The following is a 24,870-nucleotide window of genomic DNA, read 5'->3' as shown; positions in this document are numbered from 1 at the left end:
ATCATGAGGTTTCTATGACTTACTTTTGTGTCCTTGCAGATGTTGCCATTGGCTCAAATCCCACTAAAAATTGTAGGTCTATAGGATGTGTACAATAGATTACTAAACGAGCAGCATATCAAAACCAAGTGACATTCAAAAGCCTTTGGCTGCCACTTTGTCCTAATTAAACTGAAAAATACCAAACATTCGCCTTAGCAACATTTCAATTAACTTCAACCGGATATGTGCCTGCATGACAACTATGTAAGCCTCTAAACATCCTATAACAAAACATCAAACGATTCTATTTTTTGTAAAAAAAAAAATTAAAAGCTCTCATCCTATAACCATAACAACAGTTCTCACATCAACCATAAAGTCATGATAAGCTCATCATTACAATCACAGACAGATAACAAAAGAAACAAAAAAGTTTCGGGACATATTTTCGCATCAATGATCACTTTGAATCCAGTTAATTTTCCGAGAAGGATGACAAAATCTGTGTGGTGTTAATTGGAATTAAGTCTAACTTTTTTTTTGTACAATTTATTCAGAAGTTTTTGTATCAATTTGGATAGTGATGATTTGATAGTGTCATGTAAAGGGGATAGTTTGGGGGATGTTTGGTTATGATGTTTATGATTTTGGGGTTGAGGGTGGTGAGGTTTATTCATAATATTTGGAGAGCATAATGTCGTATAAGCGGTAAAACGCGAAGTTGCCATGACAACACCATGGCATCCGATTTTGAACCATTTTTAAAGCAAAAAGGGCAGCTCGTCTCATCGTGTCGTTCGGGATAGGACACAAAAGAGAATGAATTTTCAAAATTTTCATATCTGACGAAGGGGTGGATAGCAAATGTTGATACCCAAGCCCTCCAACTCCCTTAAGTATTCCCCTGCTTAACCACTTCCCGATCGGCACAAATTGAAATGTTGCCACCACGGCGACGAGTCAGTCCGGTTGTTTTCGCCAAGTGGCAGCCACTTGCTTAAGTACTACCCGACTCGTCGCCGTGGTGGCAACATGACAAGTTTGTGAATCCTCGAATCTAGTATGAATCTAGATGCAACACACTTGAAGTTTGGTTGATGACAATCTAATGCTGCAGTCCATAATTACAACTCAAACTAGAAGAAATAATTAAATTAAATGCCAAACCTTCTTGTAAATGTCACAAATAATGATCAACCCACAAGCCATTCCAACAAAAATCCAAAATGTTCTAGTTTCTTGTTCCTTTAACAAAATAAATTTCCATTCCGAAAAAAACATTCCAGCACTTAAACAAGGAAGGAAATTCAACGAATAAACAGAAATTTTCGAAATTTTAATATTTATAGTAGGACATGAAGACGAATTGCTTGAATTCAAAGGTCATTAAACACCCAAAAAAATCGTAATTTTTCATGAAATGAACAAAAATGGGAACAGAAATGAAAAAGCAGAATAAAAACGGCCACATTTAGTGATGAAATTTTATTTTTCACAAGTTTATTCACCCGACGATGATTTTTTCGTGAATATCCAAACTTATTACTTATAAATTGGAAATGAAAATGTTTTTCGTTACTTACATGTGTTTCGACTGTATTAATGGTGTTTATATACTTATCGTGTAAGTTATAAAAGGTGCTTATACAATATTTTCCTATTTTTAGACTTTCCAGTCGGTCGAAGTTGAGTTGGGTGTTTTTTTGAGCATTTTTTAAGTAGGATGGATTGAGAATTTGAACACGAAGTTTTGTGTAATGAAAAGGGAAAGATTGAAAGGTTTTTCGATTTTGTTGTAATAGCGGTTGACAGCTTGAGTTGAAAGTGTGTCAAATTTTATTACAAATTGTCGTTACGAAGGAATTTTATAATCAAGCTATGGAGTTTTTTGACACAAGATGTAATTTGTAAGATTTCAATCTTTAAGAAGAGTCTGAACTTTTGAACTTCTGAAAAGTCTGAACAATACAGTCATTAAATTGGAATATTGAACCCAAGGGATAGGGATCGATTGGTAATTTGGAAGCAGTGTCTAGCGATAGAGCCAGTTTAAGGTGCCGATTGAGAGAGCACATGGAACAGTGTCACTTGAACATGGCTGGAAATGATTGAGAATACGAGTTTTGAGCCGCATTTATTCTAAGGAATTTTGAATATTTTTTCATTTTTCATGAAAAATTCTAGCAAATTGAAGATTTTTGAGAAAAAAAACGGATTGTTAAGGCCAAAACGGTAATGGTTTGACTTTTAAGTATGCTTCTGCATCAGAGTTGATTCCTGTTTTGTAGAGCAAGGGTTTTATAGCATCCAGAAACAGATTTAAAACTTCCACACTCTTTTAAATTTGAATGAATCATAGATATGAGATTTTAAAGCATTTTAAATCCCACAAGACAGTCTTTTGCTACCAACTACACCTTCACATTTGACTTTTGACTTAACAATTCCATTAAATGCCTAAATTATTCCCAATTTCCCAAAATTCCACTCATTAATTTTATAAATTTCCTTCTCAATTTCCTCATCAATTTTCCCTCATTTCATCACAATATAGATGTTAAACAAACAATTTTATAAGCTTTAATTACAATTCTTAAATCATTAAATCATATTAAAACATAAAGCAAATTAATTAAAGCAAACGACTATAGCAATGCAGTTAACATTGAATTTATTTATTTTATTTATTCTACAATTCCTTTCCTCGTTTTACACAAAAATGTAAAGTTGCAACAATAATTCAAGCTACTTCCAGTACATTACGTGATGCAATCCCTAACAAACACATAATTGTTATTGCAATAAATCTTGATTATAAAAGAGAATGTCTTTCTCTTTATGATTATTATCGATTTTTCCAATGTCAAAGAGAGACTTTTTATACTTTTTTATTCTCTATTTTGTTATTTAAAGAGAATGTTTGAGAAGGTAGAATGCAATGATGGTTTGCGGATGGCATTTGAAGGTTGGATAAAGCGCATCTATGCATTTTAAATGAGGTTAAGGATTATCAAAGTAATCATTAAGTTTTGATTAACTTTGAAGAAATTAAAGTCGTAGAAAGCATTGGAATTTTTGAAAGTTAAGTTTAAATTGACAGTGAATTATTAAATTTGTTGGTGAACATGTGGACGAGGATCTAGGACAGTGGAAAAAAGGTATGGATACAATTGTCGTGAGTAGAATTGGCTCGGAGTTGGAATGTTTCAGTACTTCGGTACCTAACAATTGCAATACCTACTTAGTGATTTCATGTAATGAGAACGGGCCCACATCCTTCCTTTGAAGGCTACAGGCAGTAATGTCATTAAAAGAGTGGTTCCTACCATAAATTCTAGGTCTACTGATCCTAACAGACCATTATCAGCTTTTAGGTACCATACTGGTCTTTCTGTAGAGTGGAAACATGATATTTGCCTATTAGGGCTAGCGTTGAAGCCTGGCACATCCTCACTTCCCTCGCTAGTTAAACAACCAGCCACAAATCCCCCTAAAGCGCAAATCATACCTAAATATAACAGTCAGAAACATTGTCAGCACAAAAGGAAGGGATGAATAATAATTTTAGAATCATACAAAACATTTGTTTAATTAAAGCTTGGAATACATCCAACATAACATGTAGATAACTTAGAAAAAAATTTAATTTTAAAATGTCAGTTCCGCAAAAAAAAAGAGCAGTTATGAAGCTTTATAAATGTCAGCTTTTACATTTTCATCGTTCAGTTATATATTGTACATTGAGAAAGTTGTTCTGTGTCTGTAAAGTATACTTAAACCTGACAAGTGTCTACCCGAACAGCGCAGCTTATTTGCTAGGGCATCGGTACGTCGACGTGTTAAAGGTGAGATGGGAAGTTGATTGGAAGGGATTGGGACTTGGGGATTGTTACTAAACAGGAGGAATTGCTGATGTCTTGAGATTGTCGAATTCTCGCGACTGATTCACGGGAATTTCCTAAAATCCAGCAATTCCAGATCTCAGAATCACTAATCAGATCTATAGCCATAAAATGGCTCATACCAGCCATGCCATAGACAAAACTTCCTCTATCCTATTTCCACAAACTAGCTTTAACTTGGCTTTAACTTATTCAACAATATCTCTTTTTAACTACAGCAATGTACTGCAATGCATGCATTTAAATGGAATAAAAAAGCTTGTAACATAAAATTTTCAACGAAAGGATTTAATGATGTGAACGAGTTGATGTACAGTCAACATTATTTAAATATTAATGTACTATACGCAGCTATATACAGCACAAACTATAATGAATATGCACAAAATCATTAACATCCATTTCAATGAATATTTTTCTAAAATAAAAGTTTTGATGTGGAAATAGTTGAAATGATAAAGTTTTTCAAGCTTTTTATTGGACATGGCTAGTTAGATGTAGGGTGTGGGTGTAATGCATGGGAGTCATTTAATAGTACTGAGTAGTTGCAGGGGTGTAATTAGGGATTGTTTTTAATAGGAAAGGGTGAATTTGCACAAATTGAAGAATTAGACCAGAGTAGTCAGGACAAGAAGAGCCCGTGGACTCCAAGAGTCTAAAAAGGCACTTCACCGCAGTCTGGACTCCAGTAGAGGCACTTCCTATATAAAATCCTTTCAATTCTACTTCAGACACCCTTTCAACGCTTCCTCCCCACCCCACTACCCCTATTACATCCTCCTGATACAGTCAGGTTGATATTTGCAAACTACACATCCCATAGCCAACATCCACAGCAACTGAGAAACAATTTTACACAGAGAATATTAAAATGATGCGCAATAAGGTGAACATTTAGAATGTATGAATGGATGCTACCATAAATATCACATGATTTTGTATGCCTGTTACGTAATATTTCATATGAAAAATTATATGCATACATCCGACAATTTTGCGCATTATCTAGAAATGGGAAAAATATTGTACACGTGCTGGTCATTTTTTGTAATTAAAATGGATATGAAATTTGAAAATAAGAATCAAATTATGAAGCTTTAATTAATCTCCTCGTGTCAGCTATCATTCTATTCTTAAAAGCATCTCCATTCATGCTGAACGTGTCGTTTCAATTTTCAATTATGAACCATTTTTCATAAAAAATGAAGGAACAACATTTTCCCAAAATCTTCAATCTCAGATGACGCAAACAATGTCTTCATATTCGCATATATCTTGTCATGTCAAGTAAAATATCTCATTTTTATTGTACTGATGGTGTTAGGATACTTTTTTGGCAGCACGCGATTATCACGCTAAAATCAAAATCAAATGCGACATCGGCTTTAAGTCGACAAAAATAAAAATTTTCTTTATTTTTTGGCAAATCAAGGAAAAGAAGAAGTTCAAAAACTTTTCGTTTTTTTATACTTCATAGCGTGCTGGGGCACGTTTTGCATTTCACTACAAGCGATATACATTTTATGAGTAATTTGTTGATATTAATATTAATTTTGTGGACAAGCAATTATCATAACAAATTAAACTGTCGTTAAAGTGCAAACGAGGGAGGAATTTTGAATGTTTTTTAGTGGTCGATATGAATTTTGATGGGTTGAAAATTGATTTATAATTATGGATTTGCAATTATTAATGATTAATAGTGGGAAGTAATTGAATGTAATTATGTATTTAATTAATTTTCGAATTATTTTGAGGTTTAACTGATTTTATTTGAAACTTTTTGGCGTCAATTTTGTTTGCATCTTTGTTGATTGATGTAAATTTGGTTGGCTATTTCAAAATGATGCAGAAGAATGAATTTTTTGAATATTTAGATGCAAGAAGCTTAGAAATTTCGAATCATTTGAAGCAAAATATAAGGAGTCAAATGATGCAGATTTTCAGATGCAAAAATATAAAAATTTCAAATCATTTGAAGTAAAATATAAGGAGTCAAATGATGCAGATTGGATGCAGATCTTCAGATCAGAATGATGAACCTTTTTGCATCATTTGAAGTAAATTATTGAATTTTGCTTCCGCAATTTGAAAATGTTGCTTTAATTGATTCAGTATTTTGTATTTTTGCAATTTTTCATGAATAATGTAAACTATTGCATCATGTGATGCATAAATGATACTTTTGGCATCTCCTCAAATTTCATTAACAATGTAACTAAATATTTCGATTCAATTCTCGCAATTTTACTTCAAATTCGCATCATTTTCAAATAAATTGTTGAATTTATTTCACAAAACTGCTTTAAACTCTCTAAAATTCCACAAATCAACTCTGAATCTACTTGAATCTACACAAACTGATTCCACACAATTCAATTTTCAAAACCAATTAGTCACTTTAATTGGATTTTCTTCATACCTAATTGTATGATTCATATTCCATATAAATATTTATATAAAATGCATACGAATTTCTAGGAAAATCCGAGAGAATTTTTTACGTATTAATTTAATTTAAAATTATATAAAAAAAAAAACTTTCCGCTGAGATCATTAAATTGAATTTAGAATCAGACAGAGCAGATAAACTTTTCTCAATATTTTAATTTTCTACGACTTAGTCTTGTGATTTAAAAGATAAACTCTTTTTTCATCGTCATTCCTTAATGCTACCGATCGTATAATAAGCTATGATCGTTGACTTTGACGAAAATAAAAACTAGGCAAAGCACGTGCTTGCGTAATTTTCGAAAAAATGAGGAAATTTGAAACACATCATGTTGAAATGTTTAGGAACATTAAGAAAATATAGTAAATGTAAAGAAAATTAACTGTCGAATTCCTTTCAAGTTTCACTATTCGAAGGTACATCAGCGAAGATTCACCGATAGTCTCGGAACTTTGCCAAAAATAATATTGTAATAAATGTGACGTATTGATGTCGAGTAATTAAAATAAATGTTGATAGAAATTAATAAATTGTTTTTAAAAGGAAAAACTTTGTACACAAAAAAAAGTCGTAAAAAATAGTTTTATGGCTAGTATTAAGCGATTGGACAATCGGGATTGATGTCATAAAATCTAAAAATACAATAATTTTGCAGAATTTTCCTTGAATAGATCTTATTGATTTTGTGTCTTATGCAATACTTAATAATAAGAAGAAAGTTCTATAATACCCATAAAAATTGAACAAATATCCATAAAATCTTCTTATTTTCTTTAGGTAGTTTGAAGTTCAAGGCTGAAAACATATCAATATTTTGTATTTTGAAATTCTTTTTGTAGAGTAGGAATGAAAGGAGGAAATTAAGTGCATATGTTGACTTGCACGAATATCTCGAATTGAATCAAATTTAAAACAAATTTGACACCAAATCAGAGTCACGCCGGTATGAAACCAGACTTTAGATCGATTAGTTAGCTTATGTCGTTTGAGTTAGTCCACTAAAAGACATATAGGCTCGCATATAGGTTTAAAGATTAGGAAAACTAGATCGAAACTATCCGAATGTAAAATCCTAGTTTTATACGTTTGTCGAATTCATTGAATAACAAGTTTAATTGAACTATTCTTGTTTGTAGACCCGGTTAGGGTAACTTCGAGTCTTATCGTTGGCATAAGGACGTATCGGTTCATTAGCGAGCACACTGTGCTCCCCAGAGGCACGCTTTTGTTCAATCCTTGTTTCTATAGCGCTAAGAGGCAAATGGCATTGCTCTACTTAAACATACTAATTGAAAATGCCCACAAGTCATACTCTCAGCTTGATCTACTCTTTTAAGCATGTTTTCTTGCTATACTAGGGTAATTTTAGTCAGCACACATGATTCAGAATACAAACAGCTGCTAAAATTTCATCATTTAATCAACAACTCTGCCTTTCTTAACCAAACAAAACCTAAATCCATCAACAGCCACAACAAAAAAATCTCAAATTTTCCATTCATTAATTTTTTCCGTACCAGCCGAAAATTTCACAAATACCTTGACACTGTGATGACTCAATTCACATGCAAACAAACTCTTTTTCTTTGCAAATTCATCATTTTGTTTTGATCAAAGCTGAACAAATTTTGAGTATTCACATGTCATGCACATATTGTATTACAATACATAAAGTATGAAAATAAATTATAAACAATTTATTCTTATTAAATATGTAATTGATGACGATTTGTTGCTGACCAAAGCAGTTTTAAAGCTTCAAGTAATTCACGTTGAATTTAATGACTTTAATAAGCTCAGAAGTTGATCAAAAGGCGATATTCACATTTAAGGTATCAGATTTCAATGGATAGCTAAGGTGACTAGTAAGTTGGATATTGAGGATAGTTGTTGGTGCTGGAAATTGATGTTTAGGGGGTTGATGGTTGGGATAGACATGAATAATGGGTATTTATTGGTATAATTGGTAATTATTGGTGCTGGAAATGGATGCATAGTGATTAATAGTTGAAATATACCTGAATAATGGGTAATTCCGGTTAAAATTGCCACAAACTTGAGTATAAATCGATATCTTCCATAACATAACCTCAAAATTGCCAGAAATTGCAACAATCCTGCAACATCCACATCCATCCACCCCACAAAACCAATAAAAATACCTAAAATTTCCATAACCACTTAAACTACAAAAACAATCCAAACAAAATTGCATTTTCAGCATAATACAACTTTGAAGTGCTCATAAATCCACGTGCAGCTACTTTCCCAACATACCTCAAGTACAATAGCATAAGGAAAACCTGTAGGGAATAAAAGAAGAAGTGGAAATAATAAATTATTGCACATTTAAGAGCTCGTGCAATGCTCTATCTTGCTTCATTATCAATTCTCTCCATGCTTTTTAATAATAGAACTTTCTACTCATTTTGAATATAATGATGATTAAGCTTTATCGTGGTCAATGACTATTAAAACAAATTGTTTGAAAACAGAAGGAAAAGTAGGAAAAAGATTCTGGTTTAATCGCCGAGTGGGTATAATTTCGAGAATTTATTATGGGATATTTTTGGGTATATAAGACTAACTGCAAAGATATGCAAATAATTATTGATTAAGGCGTCGTTCTGCTTTTTTGGGAATACAAAACAAATTAATTCAAGACTACAAATATTAATGAGTGCTTTAGTTGGGTCGAAAAGGTTCGTTGCCATTAGGTAGCTGCAGGTCAGGTCATGAAACGTTTCATTAGCCTGATTTGCTGACATCCGTCCAATTTTTGAAGTCCAACATGTTTTCTTGATGTTTTGGTTTCATTATAATTTCAAAATAGTAACTGAGTTCAGCATAATTACTTCCTAGATCAATTATGATCCATTGACTTAGTTGTTGAGTTGTAATGTCATGAGCATTTTGCGTATATCCCTGTCATATCGACAACAATCTATATCAATGTTGACAAAGCTTTTTTCCTACCACGGCATTCCTTGGTGGCAATCAAAATCTAAGACTACACCCAGAATGCAATTCATTCAGTTTGGACAATACTCCTTTATATAATGAATTGAATGATTGATCTGTAATGGGAATTGAAACCATTTACTCACAATAGAGTAATACAGATATTCAGACTGATGTCTAACTACTCGACCACAGAGGCCTTACTATCGCATTGACAGATTTGCCTTTGTATGGCTCTATATCACTGTTTTCATGCTGCTTAGACACTAGAGTAGTACAGATCAGTTGTGATCCATGGCCTCTGTTAGATGAAATCTGAAACTAGCCAACTGAGCTGACTATCGCTGGCTAGCACTTGCTAACTGATCACAATTGCAATCTGAATTTTCTATCCTTGTCTCGACATCAACAATGCCTGTTCCTATCTCTCAATAACATCACTCAAACCACTCATAATCTCTCACATCAAAACTCAATAATAATGTCCATCATCTACCCCACCATGATTATTATTATTTTTCATCCCATTCCTCCTCTTCATCTATTTCAAAATTAAAAACAGCAATGAATAAAAGAAAAATTTAATTGTTTGTGTATCAAATTAAATTTTCAATTGTGTAAGGACTTTATGAGCTCGGCCATATTGGCAATATCAATGATGAAAACAGAAAAGAAATTGTTTCGATTTCCATCTCAGCTATTGATACATGCTCATTTATTTATAGAATGAAAATCGTTAAAAAAATATTATGAATGGAAAATTACCAAAAAATTTTTAAGGAAGAAGATGATGTTATGGATATTTTTCGTAGGAAATTCAACTGTGCGGAAGCTGTTAATGATTTATAATCCTCAATAACTATGGATTGCTTAATGTAATGTGAGGAAATTAGTGAGAATTAGGAACAAATAGAAAGTATTTAGATTTTGAGGTTATGTTGATTTTGTAACCATATAGAAATGACGTTCAAGTTGACGCATTGCGAATTGAGGTTGATTGTCACCTGCAGAGATATACACGAGTGTGAATTGTGGTAATGAGTTTTGTGCATAATAGTCAGTCATGAGGATTAGGATGGTTGATTATAAGGAAATTAAGATTTCCGGTGATTGGAGGTTATTTAGTAACAATCAGATTGATTTAGGAGGAAAAGAAGAAAGAGGGAAGTTTGTGATACTTAGAAATTAGTGACCAAAAGGATTGTATGTGTTTGTGAACGACTCAATAAGGATTTAAGCTTTAAAATTGCTTAATTCACAATTTTGTGCATAAATTTGAAGAATCATTGAATTTTGTTAATGAAAAATTGATTTTTTGATGGGATTCGAACTCACTTCTTCACAAAATGAATGATTTTCTGTTTGTTGTTGATCCAGTCAGCCACAGTTGCACAAAGACTGCATTTAATATTTATGACAAAATGGTTACATATGCTTTTCTTAGATTCAACTAGGGTTTCCAAAAGTCTCGGTTTTGATAAATCTTCGAGACAAAGATCAGATCTGAGGCCTAGACCTGGACTGAGGCTAAAACCGAAACTGATACATGGACTGTGACCGAGATCAGGCTTGTGACCGGGACTAAGACCGAGTCTGGGACTAAGACTGTGACTGAAACTGAGACTGAGACTGAGACTGGCTCTGTGGTTCAAACTAAGGCTGAGTCTAAGTCAAAGTTAGAGTTTGAGCCTGAGACCGAGACCTTGACTGAGTCCGAGAATACAAAGAAATTCTTTGAAGTCTCGGTATCGACAAATCTCGAGACAAAACCTGAGAATCCTTGGTCTCCTCAACAAGAACCCTTAGACTCCACTTTACAGTTAGAGTCTCATTATATCTCATCCAAATCCGAAACAAACAGCATCAAATAGTAACAAACTAAACCATATATTGACCCACCAGCTTCTAAAAATATCTAAAAAACTGTCTAACATAACACAAAAAATTCACGACCCATCATCTCGTGTACGTGTTTTTAAAATTGGATTTTAAACTAAACTCACGTTGGAGGTTCAAGGCGCAGTTTGACGATCCTACATTATGAAAGTATGACAATAAATTTTTTTTTTGCCGAAAATAAAGCGTAATAAAAAGAAAATTGTGAAAAAATTTTCGTGACTATATCCACACAGAATCTGTTATTCACACTTTTGATACATTTACGCACTGTGCCAAGTTTTAAGCCCGACAGATGAAACGAAGCACAGAAATCTTCGCAGTCCTTGAAATTTTTTGGCTGTTTCTCTTTCATCCGTCGACTCGAGATTGTCAGCCGACCAGTCGTTAAACAAAAAAATTTTCTTTTCTATTTTCATGCCAAATGTGAAAAAAGTTTCACATAAAATCGGCTGCGTCATCGAATGAGATCAACAGCCTAGATATTTATGTGATTTTCGATAATAATAGACATTAAGTTAAAGAGCCAAAAGAATATAAAATGTGTGGTTTGTTTATACATAGTTGGGTGCTAATGTTTTGTTGAACATTTTAGAATGTTTATAAACAAATTTAAAGTTTTATTAGGTAGATGTAAAGGAATTTGGTGGTGATGGACAGGCAATTGAATTGAATATTATGTAGAATCAGTGGTAGACAACCTTATGACATACGGTTAGTCACTGTTATGTCACGGAACACAGTTTGTCCATCATTGATGTAGATTAAGGAACCCGAATTGCACAAGTCGGTTAGTCGATCCAAAGTCCATTAACAGCCCGAAGTGACTCTGACATGGTTCCCAATATTAATACGGCCATCAAATCAGAGTACATCAGCCTGAAACTGAATTTACCGTCAATTAACCCAGTGGTGGGCACATGTGGGATATCTGGGTGATAAGCCTCGACCGAAACCTCACTCGGCATACGCAGGTTGCCCATCACTTAATTGAACGATATGTGCTGTTCAAGCCGAACTTTCCTTTATTACAGCTCTCATTAATCAACAAAAAACCAAATCCTACCCAATTTTTGGATTCCTATAAATAATGACATCAATTTTCATCCACAAAGAATGCCATTGCCGACACATGAAATCAATTTGTAATTATCGCATTAAGTAAACTCGATGAAAAGCACATAAAGATGTGCAAAAAAATAAGCCAGCCAAACGTAGTCAATCATTCATTTTTGCCTGACGTCTCATAAGTGCGAATATCTTGTCGTACGACAAGTCGCGCAAAAGACGATAAATATATGTCAGAATGTGTCAACTACGTAATCATATAGACCAATTTACATTTTTTTTTCGAAAATAGTTTAAAAAGATTTATGGGATGGAACATTTTCATTGCCAAGTGTGTGAGATGGTTTGAGGAATATGGGGTGACATTTTGGGGGCTGAATTGGAAGAGTGCAAGTTTTTGTCACTTGAAGTTGATTAAATTGTAAAATTTGTTGGAATTTGGTTTCTAAACATGTTCACACTAGGATTTGATCTAGTGACTACTAAGGACTCGGTAGTTGCTTACAAGTATGCGCTTACCTGCATGCAATTGTCAAACCCTAGTTCATACTAATTAGTCACTGGATCATAACATGAAAGTTTCGTAATAAGATCAATTATTACATTGAGTACCTGCACAGTTTATCACAATTTAGATCGTTATATAAGACACAGTAATCCATGAATTATTATCAAATCTCTTCTTGAAATTGACTTGAACTTATTGAAAAGCACCAAGTAAGTTGTATAGAAATATTAGATCTTCCTGAAAATCTCATTTCTCGTCGTTATAATGAGTCATAAATAGCCATTATGACGACATTGTCTTAGCGACTAGCTCAAAGTCGACTCAAATTTTGTAGGGAGTCGAGTCGACTAAATTCGACATTTTCATACAAAATCTGAATTGACTTCGAGCTTTGGTTTTCTAGCGACCACATTGCACTGTTCGGGTATAGTCTTGGTTGTTTTCTGTTAAACCCTTACTGAATTACTTTATTAGCCGTACAGTTCAATTGTGATCAATTGACTTCCTTATTTCGTGTCTTCAGCTGGCTCTTTTGCTGACAACCGCTTGTCAATTACCGATTCCAAGTGTATTACTATCTCTATCGAGAGTGTCTTACCATGAGTAATTGAGGCGATCGCGTTATCGCTTGCCCTCTATAAAATCACCATAAACCCTTCAAACTCTCCTATAAACTCTAAATTCCAATAGACAATCCGTCTACACCGAGTGAACAAAAATATTTAATAACTAGTTAACGGCAAGCTAATGTCTAGTTGATGACCAATTCTAACGTATTTTTCTCCACTCGGGTAGTACTCTACGTCACTTACGAATCCGTCAAAACAAACATCATTCTCATAATAATGCCTTAAAAAATTTACAATCAACAACAACAACAATAAACAATTTGGCATCAAATTAATAAACAATTATTAGGTTCCACTTCGTCTAAGCCGTAATCTGATACATATTGCAAAATAAAGGCTAGTCATAAGACTGCATTGAGATCTCATCACACAAATATTTGTATTTGTCATTTGAACGAAGTTTCATGACATTTCAACTTGTTTTTGCTTAAAAATTTCTTTACATCCATCCCTGCCTGTTTACGTCACATATGAAAATATTATTTTCTTTCCGATTCAATATTTATTGATCCTTACGTACGTATACTAATGTTATTCTTTTCTTTTTATTGTCTCACAAATAGATTCACAACGTCCCGCTTATATTGCCGATAGCCGATCATCAACAAACGTAAATAAAAAAAAAGAGAAAGAAAAACATTTTCTCAACGTTCGGAGGCAACAGCAACATTTAAATCTATAAAAAAAAAAATCCGCTGTGTATTTTTTCTGCTACGCTTTCCTATTTCCTACTCAGTCAATAATCGGACGACAGTTGGACAACAACAAAGGAATATATAAACAGCTTGCCATTCGTACTTGTGCTATCAATAATCAATTGAATTTCAACGTAAACACAGAAAGCTCCTGTTTTTAAAAAGTCAGCTGTAAAACAAAAAAGAATGTCAAGAATGAGTGGACATCATCATGAAGAAGCGGAAGACAAGCTTGTCGAAATTCCACAATATAGCTTGATTAAGTTGCGCAACATGTTTAAGGCTAATTGGCCAAAAAATATAACTGCTTATTACTTGATTGAGAATTATATGGAATGGCTTGAAAAGGTCAACAATATTAAGAATTTGAAGATCTATTGTCTTAATGGTGAATGGAGAAAGGATGGAACATTCGTTATCATTGTAAGTTAACTGACTTGTGTCATTTATTTTTATTTGAAAAATGTGCGGGGTTTTTGATGTCGTTTGAGTTATTGGATGTGAAATGTGGTTTCTACGAAGGAAATGAAAATGTGAATTTGGAATGAAGATAGCAGAAAGATATTGAATGCGAGGAGCATGGTGGATTAATGGATATAGCCTTTAAGGCTTATCAGTAGATATAAATGAAAATATGGTAATAAGAAGAACATTTGAATACAAAAAATGACGGCTTGGTCTGCGGGCAAGGTTAGGCTATCAACAAGCTTATCCAGGAAGCGAAATATATGGTCAAGCCACTCCTTTTTTCATAATTTTTGGATAAAATTCTTCAATTTGCAAAGGATTTTATGAGACAATCACGAGCAATACACATAATGAAGGCTCCATCACGGAGCTTCTGAGGAGTTCTTCCATTAACAGTAAATGGAAGCAGTAGTTCAAAGCTCCGTGACTAAGTCTTCTTCATTTATGTCGCTCGGGGATGATTAAGTTGCTGAATTGCTTTGAAAATTTTATCAAATTGTATGATTTTTGTGATGAATACAGATTGAGTCTTCTGTTCCCTAACAAGTAAAGAGCAAGCTTTTATTATACAGAAATACCTCTACGGTACTTAAAAGCGGTCTCTTTGCCTGTTAGGAGCTTGTTGAGATTTATCTTTCGTTAAATCAAATTTACACCAAATTTTCAATTTGGGTGTGAATTGTTACATTCAAGTTAGTCCAAATGAGTGCTTGCAAGTGGCTCCGATCGCACTATAAACTGTAGATGTAAAGGATGAGGTACACGAAGTGACTACAGCTCATATGGCTAGATCTTTCAATCACTTTATATATAGTCCAAATGAAGAATCACAAAAGTTCCATGAATTGCTGACAAAATCAAGTGAAACTGACATTAAACGTCACTATTAATTGAATTTCACAATAATTCATCACTGCCAATATCTTCCGTCAACAAAAATAAACATCTTTCATCACAAAATGACTCAATACTGTCTAACTAATCACGTTATTAACAGGTAGCACAACGTCATGTCACGATGTTTCTAAATTTATTTATCTTACCGATTAGACCTTAACTACACCATACTAGTGAAAATACAACTTAAATAATTGAACACGATATAGATATTTTTGGATTATATTCTAATATATTTTTAATGAAGTGGGATTCGAAATTTAATTCCCAAAATGGAATAAAAAACGCTTTTTTTGTCTTTTGTTGCTAGAAGCTTTAAGAAGCTTTCCACGAAGGAATTAATTTAAATGGTTGGAAAATATCAAATTTGCGATGACGGGGGATCCTAAAATTGAATAATTCTGGGTATCATCGTCTCTAGTGGATAAAAGTAAGTTAGAACTACACAATGTCAAGTTGATGCCCTGCTGATACTCATGGCAATTTAATGCCTAGTTGATATCAACTCGGGAATTTCCTTTTCAAGTTCAAACACAAAAATCTCAAATTATTCAAACCGAGGACCCCCCATCTCTCCTCAACACAATCTAAAACCTTACAAAGCATTAAAGCTTCTATTATTCTACATAAAAGCCTCAAAAATTGTTTTTCCAATTAAAAAATATCAAAATACAAAATACGTCAAGCTTTAAGTATGGAAATCAGAGCTTTAGGGTATGCTTTTGTGTTTACAATTCAGCATGAATTCAAGGTCATATCATGTAAATACGCAAAAGAACAAACGTAAACAAAAATCCTATCAGAACAGAGAGCTGCTTTGAGCTTGCTATGAGCAAATATGTAGAAGTGTAGTTGGAAGTTGTTAAGAGAGTCGTAAAGGATGATGAAGGGTTTAGAATTTTTTGATCTAGAAGTTGGGTTCGTCTAAGAACTGCAGGTTCTGCATTTCTTGCAATTTAGATGTGAAGGCAGGCAGTTGCAGGCTGTACCTTATAGTTCATTTAAGGCTGCAGACCTGTAATTCCGGACGAACTCTATCCAAAGGTAATCATTGATAGGATATAAAGGTCAAGATGTTTAAATAGCAGAACCAAATAGCACAAGTCGGTAAATCAAAATCCGGCAATAGGCTGACGTGACTTTGGCATGTTATCGGGTTTAAGCCAAATACGTTATCAAGTTAGTCACGCCGTGCAGGATCCGAACTTTTGATAAATTTCCCAATTTGTGCATTTCTTGATCATCTCCTGCTGTTGACATATGACCTTATCACTTCCTTAACACATCCCTGTCAACAAAACCAACATTTGCTCATATTCACAGTATACTGTTATGGATGCTTTAACTTATTTACGACTCACATTTTGAAGAATGTAAAAAAAAACTTTTTAATCACATTTTCGGCGCCAATTATCCGATAAGTGTGCATAATTGACTTTGAGTGTGCTGCTCGTTGCGGTATATAGACGAAAATAGTCAAAAGAAAAATTTATATATGACAAGTGCTTGAATGAGTGGCTTTGGTGCCATTTTTAGACACAAAAGGCTCTTAATATAGCCACTAAAGTACCTTACTGAGTCATTATTTATTTTGTGACGTTTTTAAGCCACGTAAAAGCTCTCGAATGAACCACAAAACATCCAAAAATATTCCAACTATAAATAAAAATTTTTTAACGACCAAAACACGACATCCACAAAATTATCCACAGAATTAAAATTCCAATTTCCATTTATAATATCATTTCAGGATCGCTATCGCTTATTTATGTACACACTTGATGAAAGCAATAAAAAATTGAAGCGCATTCTTAATTTATTGGATTGGAGCAAAGGTTTTGATGTCTCGTCTGTTTGTCAGCGCCATTTGCCTGCTGTTTTGCAAGTCATGGAGAAGAAACGTTTACCAATTGAGAAGTCATTTATGTTGAATTTCCATTATTTGCCCAAGGAAGAAGCATTGAAGTTTGATACAGCGTAAGTAGCATTTTTTGGTTCTTTTGTGGGATTTACTACTGTCAGGAAATCAATAGCATTAATCTTAGAAAACCTTGATAGAATATCAAATTCTAGAGTCAGAAAAGAGTTTGACTACTTCGTGTATCCTGAGGCTATGTTAAACAGCCGAACCCTGATTGATGCCATTCACGGATCTAGACCTTTCTTGCCTTATACATAATGGAATCAAACATCCTCCGTACTTGACAAAACCAGCAATTTTCGTAAAATTACAAAGAATATTTGTAATTATTTCCTCATCTCAGCCCCAAAACACCTGGAAGTTTTACTTTTTGTTTAATTCAGAGTTGACAGGACTCAGGAAGTCGGAATCCAGTAGACTCCAAACAGACATTAAAGTACGAATCCAGTGTAGTCCGATTCTAGTGTATTCCAACTCCAATGTAGTCTGACTCCAAAGTAGTCCGACTCCAAAGTAGTCCGACTCCAAAGTAGTCCGACTCCAAAGTAGTCCGACTCCAAAGTAGTCCGACTCCAAAGTAGTCCGACTCCAAAGTAGTCCGACTCCAAAGTAGTCCGACTCCAAAGTAGTCCGACTCCAAAGTAGTCCGACTCCAAAGTAGTCCGACTCCAAAGTAGTCCGACTCCAAAGTAGTCCGACTCCAAAGTAGTCCGACTCCAAAGTAGTCCGACTCCAAAGTAGTCCGACTCCAAAGTAGTCCGACTCCAAAGTAGTCCGACTCCAAAGTAGTCCGACTCCAAAGTAGTCCGACTCCAAAGTAGTCCGACTCCAAAGTAGTCCGACTCCAAAGTAGTCCGACTCCAAAGTAGTCCGACTCCAAAGTAGTCCGACTCCAAAGTAGTCCGACTCCAAAGTAAACCGACTCCAAAGTAGCGATTCCAATTTAGTCCAATTCCAGTGTAGTTCGACTCCACCCTGATTCCAATCAAGTCCTTCAAACTCTTTCTGAACTCAACTAAAAAATCAAGCTATTGATACCCATTTGTCTAGTCAAAGCACTAATTAAGAATGTTTAGATCACTCCAAGTCAACTTAAGTGCCTCCTACTCATTCTGACAGGTCATGTCTCAAAGTTTCACCTTAAATAAAAGATAACTTCTCGATAATAATACCCAAAAATACTTCATATCATTACAGAACACCTGAGGGAATCTATTTAAAGCAATTGGTACCCACCGATGGGCAAAAAATTAATGATTTGTGGCCACATGCACACAATGGATCCTTATATTTTATTCAAAGGTTGATTGAAATGAATTTGAATATTGGTGCTTTCACAAAGGAAGAAGATGAGTTGATTGCATGGTGCTTGAGGTATGTATATGAATAATTACATTTATGGATTATTAATCCTCTAATAACTGCTATTATTTCTACATCCAATTAGAATCGAAATGGGAAGCTTCGGCAGTCTTCAAGTTGACGAACGTTTTCAACGTCGCGGTCTTGGTTCATTAATAGTTAAGCTTATGTCAAGACGTTTAGCCGAACAATCGAAAGACGTAACAGCCGGAATTGTCGAATCCAACTACAAGTCACGACAAATGTTCCAAAAATTGGGATTCAAACACATTGATGATACTCATTGGTTTACAATCGCTCCAACAATTCCACATTTTCGATGGATTGACTAAGTTGACTTGATTCATATATATTTTTTGCTGAAACTCTCTTTCCTTTCATCATATTTTTGAGGCTTTTTTTCTTTCTTTATCAAAAACCTCCTTCAATTTAGTGATAATTTGAATCAGTTCTTTTAGATCAAATTAATTGTATTTTTTATTTATTTAAAGAGAAAAAGATTATTATTAGGCTGTAAGATACACACACATACACACACACAAACGTTATCGTCAAAAATTCATGCAAGATTCATAACTAGCGAGTGGTTATTTTGAGAAAACAAATATGCAAGATGTAATCCAGAAGGAAACTTCTAAAATCCCTGAATTGGACATAAATATGTTATGACTAGTTGATGGCAAGTAACTGTGCAGTCGATGACTAGTTCCAACATATTTTAGTTCCACTTCGGGAACTATTTAACAAAAGAATTTTTTTTGTCTAGATGATTCAATGGTAGAATTAATGTCGAATTTAGTGTAAGTTTGTAACCAGTTACAGTAGTTCGAGGATATTCCTTATTAACTATTGAATTAATTACATGATAAACAACCAGAAAATACACAATTAAATATGCGGTTTTAATAAGAAATATAATATAATCTGTAATGTAAACAAAACAAAGATTTTTCCCGCCAAAAAATATTTAAAATTTCTTCAATTTTAAAGACATTTCTACCATTTTTGAGATAAAGCATTAATCTAGTATTACATTTGTGAGTTTTGTGACGAGATATCTTTCTATAAAAATCAAGTACATTTTCCATTAAAAATTTTCATATTGAATCAAAACCGATTTAATCATGCATTTTTGACGAATCATTTTTGTGCTTAAAAAATTGAGAATTAATGACTTAATATAATAATTAGTAACTAAAGATTTTTGTCTTTTTGAAGACTTATGTAGATGATATGATAGAAATATATTTGAGTTGTATGCTGTCATGCTGATCCGGGTTGGCATTGAAAATTAAGCTATAAGGTTATTATTGCGACTAAACTTCATAACCTTCAAATTTATCTGGACGATAACGGAATGGTGATTCAGAGATTGGATTTGGAGTTAAGCTAGTCATTAGCAATTAGTTGCTATTAGTTTACTACAAGGTTAACCTTTAAATCACCGTCCCGATGTCATTAAGCTAACTTCCAGGTGTAACTAGGTTTGGTCGCAATAAAATCGCTATTTGCAGCTAAATTTCCATGTCTACCTAGAGTTTAGGCATCCTTTAGTCCACTGATTGGTAAATTTAAATTAAATATGTCAGCAGTGTGACAAAATGCCGTCATTAGACCAATTTTATGACAGTATACAATTCAGGATTGGGTCAAATTATGTTCTATGCAATTATGGACGGTTTCAAGCTGAAAATTTACTTCCCAGTGATGTTTTTGCAATGATAATTGAGTAGAATAATCCAATTACATTACAACCGGAATGAAGAACGTAAAAGGAATTACAGAACTTACTTCCTATGTAATTATTTATCACGAAAATAGAAGCGCAAAAACTCAAATACGGAAAAAAACATGAAGCATTTCTTGCCTAATGAGCTTTTCACGAGCCTTAAACAGCTATTCAGATTATAATGGGAATCCTTACAACAGAATTGTCCTTGAATTATTTCCTATTTACACCTTGTACTGTAAATGTATAGAGCATAATATGTAACTCATGTAACTTTTTAATATTACAGTAGTTTGCACCGTACTGTGAACTTTATAATTATATACCTTATACCTTAATTTTTTTAGGGACATATTTTGATAGAAGAAAATTTTATTATTGAATATTTTAGACTAGAATGACAAAAAAAGGATAAAAATATTTTATTTTTTATTATGCTTAATTTAATGAGAAAAAAACAAGAAAAAATGTTAACAAAATTTATAATTTATTATTAATTAAGTAATTTTGCTCAACCTTTTTTGGTTCAAATCCTTAAATAAATTTTGATCTATGATTTTCAAAATTCTAAAAACCGTTGGAAATATTTATTCAAAATGCATCTAAAATTGATGAAAGCAGAGTGTGGCCGTCTCAATTTTGAGTTTTTCGACATTAGATTGTCGAAAAATTCGAACTCAACTTATTTTAAAATGAAAATTTTCGTTACGAAGAAAAGTAAAAATAACGGTCAAAAAAAATTTGAATTTTAACGACAAAAATTTTTTTGAAAAAATTGAGATTTAATTTTGAGACAGCCAACACTCTGCAAAAAAACTATTTAGAGAAAATGAAATTTTAAATGAAAGATGCACATTTAGCGCACCAAAGTATATTTCCCATAAATCAATGTCTTTTTAAAAAAAGAGTGCTATGAAATTGTCTTAAAAATAAACACACAAAAAAATCATAATTAATTAGATTATATCACAGAGTGGCACTTTGTCGCCCTTATTCGTATTAATCAATGAAAAAATTAAAGAATATAGTGATGAATATGATAATGAAAAAAATTTTTGTTTTGTTTTGTTCTTTTGGATTTTTTGTATCGAGCTTGTTTCTTGGGATTTGGGAAGAGAAACTCACTTGAATTGATGACTATCCTTTACAGACAATTAGAGTTCTCTCAAGAGTAGAGTATGCTCATAAACAGCATGCTCATCCAGTATATTTAAGATGGATAAGCTCTCGAGAGGATGCTCTTTGTCTGTTTGGGTATATTTACAGGGAATTTTAATAATTCTTAACCTTAAAATTACTAAGTATTAGACAACTTTATTAAGGGTCTACCAAATGCCATCAGCCAAATTACATAATTATTGTACGATCCTTTCTAATTTTGTCAATTTGAAGCCTTCAATTATTAACTTTATTGAGAGTTAAATTCATCCTAACCTATAACTCAGTGATGTCCAAACTGTGTGCTGCGGCATACTAGTGCACCGTCAGTGTGCAGTTTCGATCGTGGTCTACCACCTAGATGCGCCATGCCAAAAAGGTTTGAACACTGGTTTAACACCATCATTCCAAACCTAACCTCAAAATTGTCATGCAACGTGCTATTTTGATCATAGCCTACCACCCAGATGTGCCGTGGTACAAAACAACTTTGGACAATACTGATTCAAATCCATAATCCCAATCCTAACCTCAAAATTGTCATGTAAAAGGCGATCTCGATCGTTGCCTACCACCCAGATGTGCCGCGGCATAACACAACTTTGGACATTACTAATCCAAATCCATAATCAAAATCCTAACCTCAAAATCGTCTATTTCAGTGAGTTTACTTGAGTAGCACATGACCTACTCAGATTCCCATCTAAAAAGAGAAATGTCGAGAGCTGTCGCGGTCATTCGCATATCATCAAAATAATCAAAATTCTTCAAGACAAAACATTTTATTGTTGTAATCTGCGATATTTTCTTCTTCATGGGAAATCCGAATAAAGATCAAACAGCTCCTTCGACTCGTTGAGGTTATTCTTATTTTATAATTTGTGAAGAAAAATATAAAAATATATATAAATGAAGAAAAAAATCACACGAAAGACTTTGTACTCTCGCCTTATTCCGTTTGCGAAGTATCTGTCTGTGAATTAGTCTAGAAATTGTAATTTTATTCCTTTTTTTCTTTTATTTTCTTAGTCAACTACCTCTTGATTTAATATATATTATGAGAGAGTGATTGTTGAATATTAACGTATAATTAAACTTGTTATTCAGTCTTTTAATTCATTATTATTTGATATGTTGGAAATATTCGAAAAAATCCTGATAAGTTTGTTGATTAATGATTTTAAATTGATAATTTAAATTGTTATAAATTAGTTTTAGTGGACAAATCATGTAAACGATTAATGATTGCTGCTATGGAACCAAAATTATTATTAAACTTATGGAAGTTCTATGGAATTTTAAAATTATTTAACCTTAAAATATGAATATTCTAATTCTTGAATGAATTTTTTACTTGCACTTAGTAATTTGATGCATAGAAATGTTAGTTAAGCACTATTTAATAGCTTATTTCAATTAGATTTGCAAAATAAAAATTAATTTTAAAATTAATGTCAACAGTCAAGGGTGTCAAACTACGAAATATACCTTTACGCCCCTTAATTCAAATTCCTATAAAAACTCTTGAATTTCAAATTAGCTTCTTCAAGTTTGCTGGCTTTTAAATGTGCTTAAGACACATAATGTAATGGAAATTTCGTCGAAAATATTCATAATAAAATGAAAAAAAAAAAAATGTTTCAAAAATTTGTCCACTAATCCTTACCAAACAAGACTTCCCAAAATTGAAAAAATGCAAATTTTTAAAAAATAAAAAAAATTTACAAATCAAATTTCATTTAATAAAAAAAACTTTACATTTATAAAAATTTAATAAAAATTAATTCAAAAATATAATAAAAGATCCAAAAAAAAAATGATAATAGACTTCAATAGATGTTGGAAATCCTCAAAAAAATAAATAAATAAATAATGACATAAGAAATTTAATCTCTACCCCCAAAAAAAAAGTTCGCAGAAATGTCATATGAAATATTAATTATTTTAAAAATAATTGATGTTATTTGAGGAATGATATGAATAAAAATGAATAATAATATTTTTGCATTTGATGAACGATAAGCTAATGACGATTTTTTTTTATTTTTGTTCTTGTGATTGTACAAATGATGCTGATGATGATGATTAATGTGAAATGCTAGGTATCAAAGGTTATTAGAGCTCTGTGACTTCAATTACACGTTTAGACACCGTACAACCCTAGACAAGCTGGCAATGTTAAATATCAGATTCAGATGTAGGCAGACCAATTTTATTTCGTGTCAATCAAAAGATTAATTAGTAAATTACCAGCAATAATGACCTTTGAATCACCTAGAGCTATGAATTATAATGAAATAAAAAAAAACTTTAAATCTTTTATTATTTTTCATGTCAAAAGAAAAGAGGAAAAAGTTTTGAAAATATTTCTGTCAAATTTTGATGAAAAAAAAAATCAAAATGTTATTAACATATTACTTATATTAGAAGATTGCAAACTATTTAGCAAAAGTCGGTTGATGATGAAAACAAAACTATTAATTGCAAAATAAGGAAAGAAAAAAAAAAGTAATTAAAAAATTTCTGTTGGAAAAACTAAATTAAAAAGTTAAACTTTTTTAATTATTTTCGAGTATTTTCAAACTTTTCAGAAACCGCAGCTTATCGTGGCAACAACATGTGCTTATAATGACCTTTAAAGGCTGGAAATTGCAATTTAATCACGCTTTGTTCCTTCACGTGCAGTTCATTTTATTATTTTTCACGCTTTCTTATTATTGATTGAAAATTGACGACTGACTGTTTAATGACGTGGTAACAGGACTTGACAACAAGCGATAATAAACAACAAATATATTAATCACTCACCTGTTCCTGGGTATTTTGTTAATTTTCAATTAATTACTTTCCTCACATGCTTTTTACTAAAGTTCAAATTTTGTCAACAAAACTTCTAATTCAAATTTTGAACTGACGGTTAAAAAAGCTTCAAATTATTTTTTAAAGTTCAAATTTTCAAGCTTATTCGAACTTTAAAATTCAAAGTTTGAACTGACGGTTAGAAAAGCTTTTGGTACTTAATGTTTGAATCCTCGGATTAACTCAAATGCTGATAATTTCCCATCCATTAGAAAATCCAGTTGAGACAGACGTAGTAACAGCTATCGATCATAATACTCAATATTCATTATTTACAAAGCAATTCAAATCGCTGTTTAACATCCCCACATGTTTAATGAATCTCACATAATTATAATATAGTTTATCTATCCAATCGATCGACAATCAGTATTAATAATAGC

General features: G+C 32.7%; 1 protein-coding gene across 1 annotated transcript in view; it reads left to right on the top strand.

The window, feature by feature from the left end:
- The window catches only part of LOC139097467 (uncharacterized), a 33,541-nt gene extending 9,622 nt beyond the window's left edge, over window positions 1-23,919 (top strand). Inside the window, exons 2-5 of the mRNA XM_070649334.1 lie at window positions 13,962-14,516; window positions 17,209-17,435; window positions 18,577-18,753; window positions 18,827-23,919. Coding sequence (XP_070505435.1) covers window positions 14,280-14,516; window positions 17,209-17,435; window positions 18,577-18,753; window positions 18,827-19,073 — 888 coding nt within the window. The 5' untranslated portion in view covers window positions 13,962-14,279 and the 3' untranslated portion in view covers window positions 19,074-23,919. The remainder of the gene's footprint in view (window positions 1-13,961; window positions 14,517-17,208; window positions 17,436-18,576; window positions 18,754-18,826) is intronic.
- The last annotated feature ends 951 nt before the right edge of the window (window positions 23,920-24,870 follow it).

The sequence above is a fragment of the Chironomus tepperi genome, unplaced genomic scaffold, assembly GCF_022539635.2.
Source record: "Chironomus tepperi strain 1889 unplaced genomic scaffold, CSIRO-AGI_Ctep_v1 contig_422, whole genome shotgun sequence".
Classification (NCBI taxonomy): Eukaryota; Metazoa; Arthropoda; class Insecta; order Diptera; family Chironomidae; genus Chironomus; species Chironomus tepperi.
The sequence above is the reverse complement of the archived record's forward strand: the minus strand, read 5'-3'. Positions and strand labels throughout refer to the sequence as shown.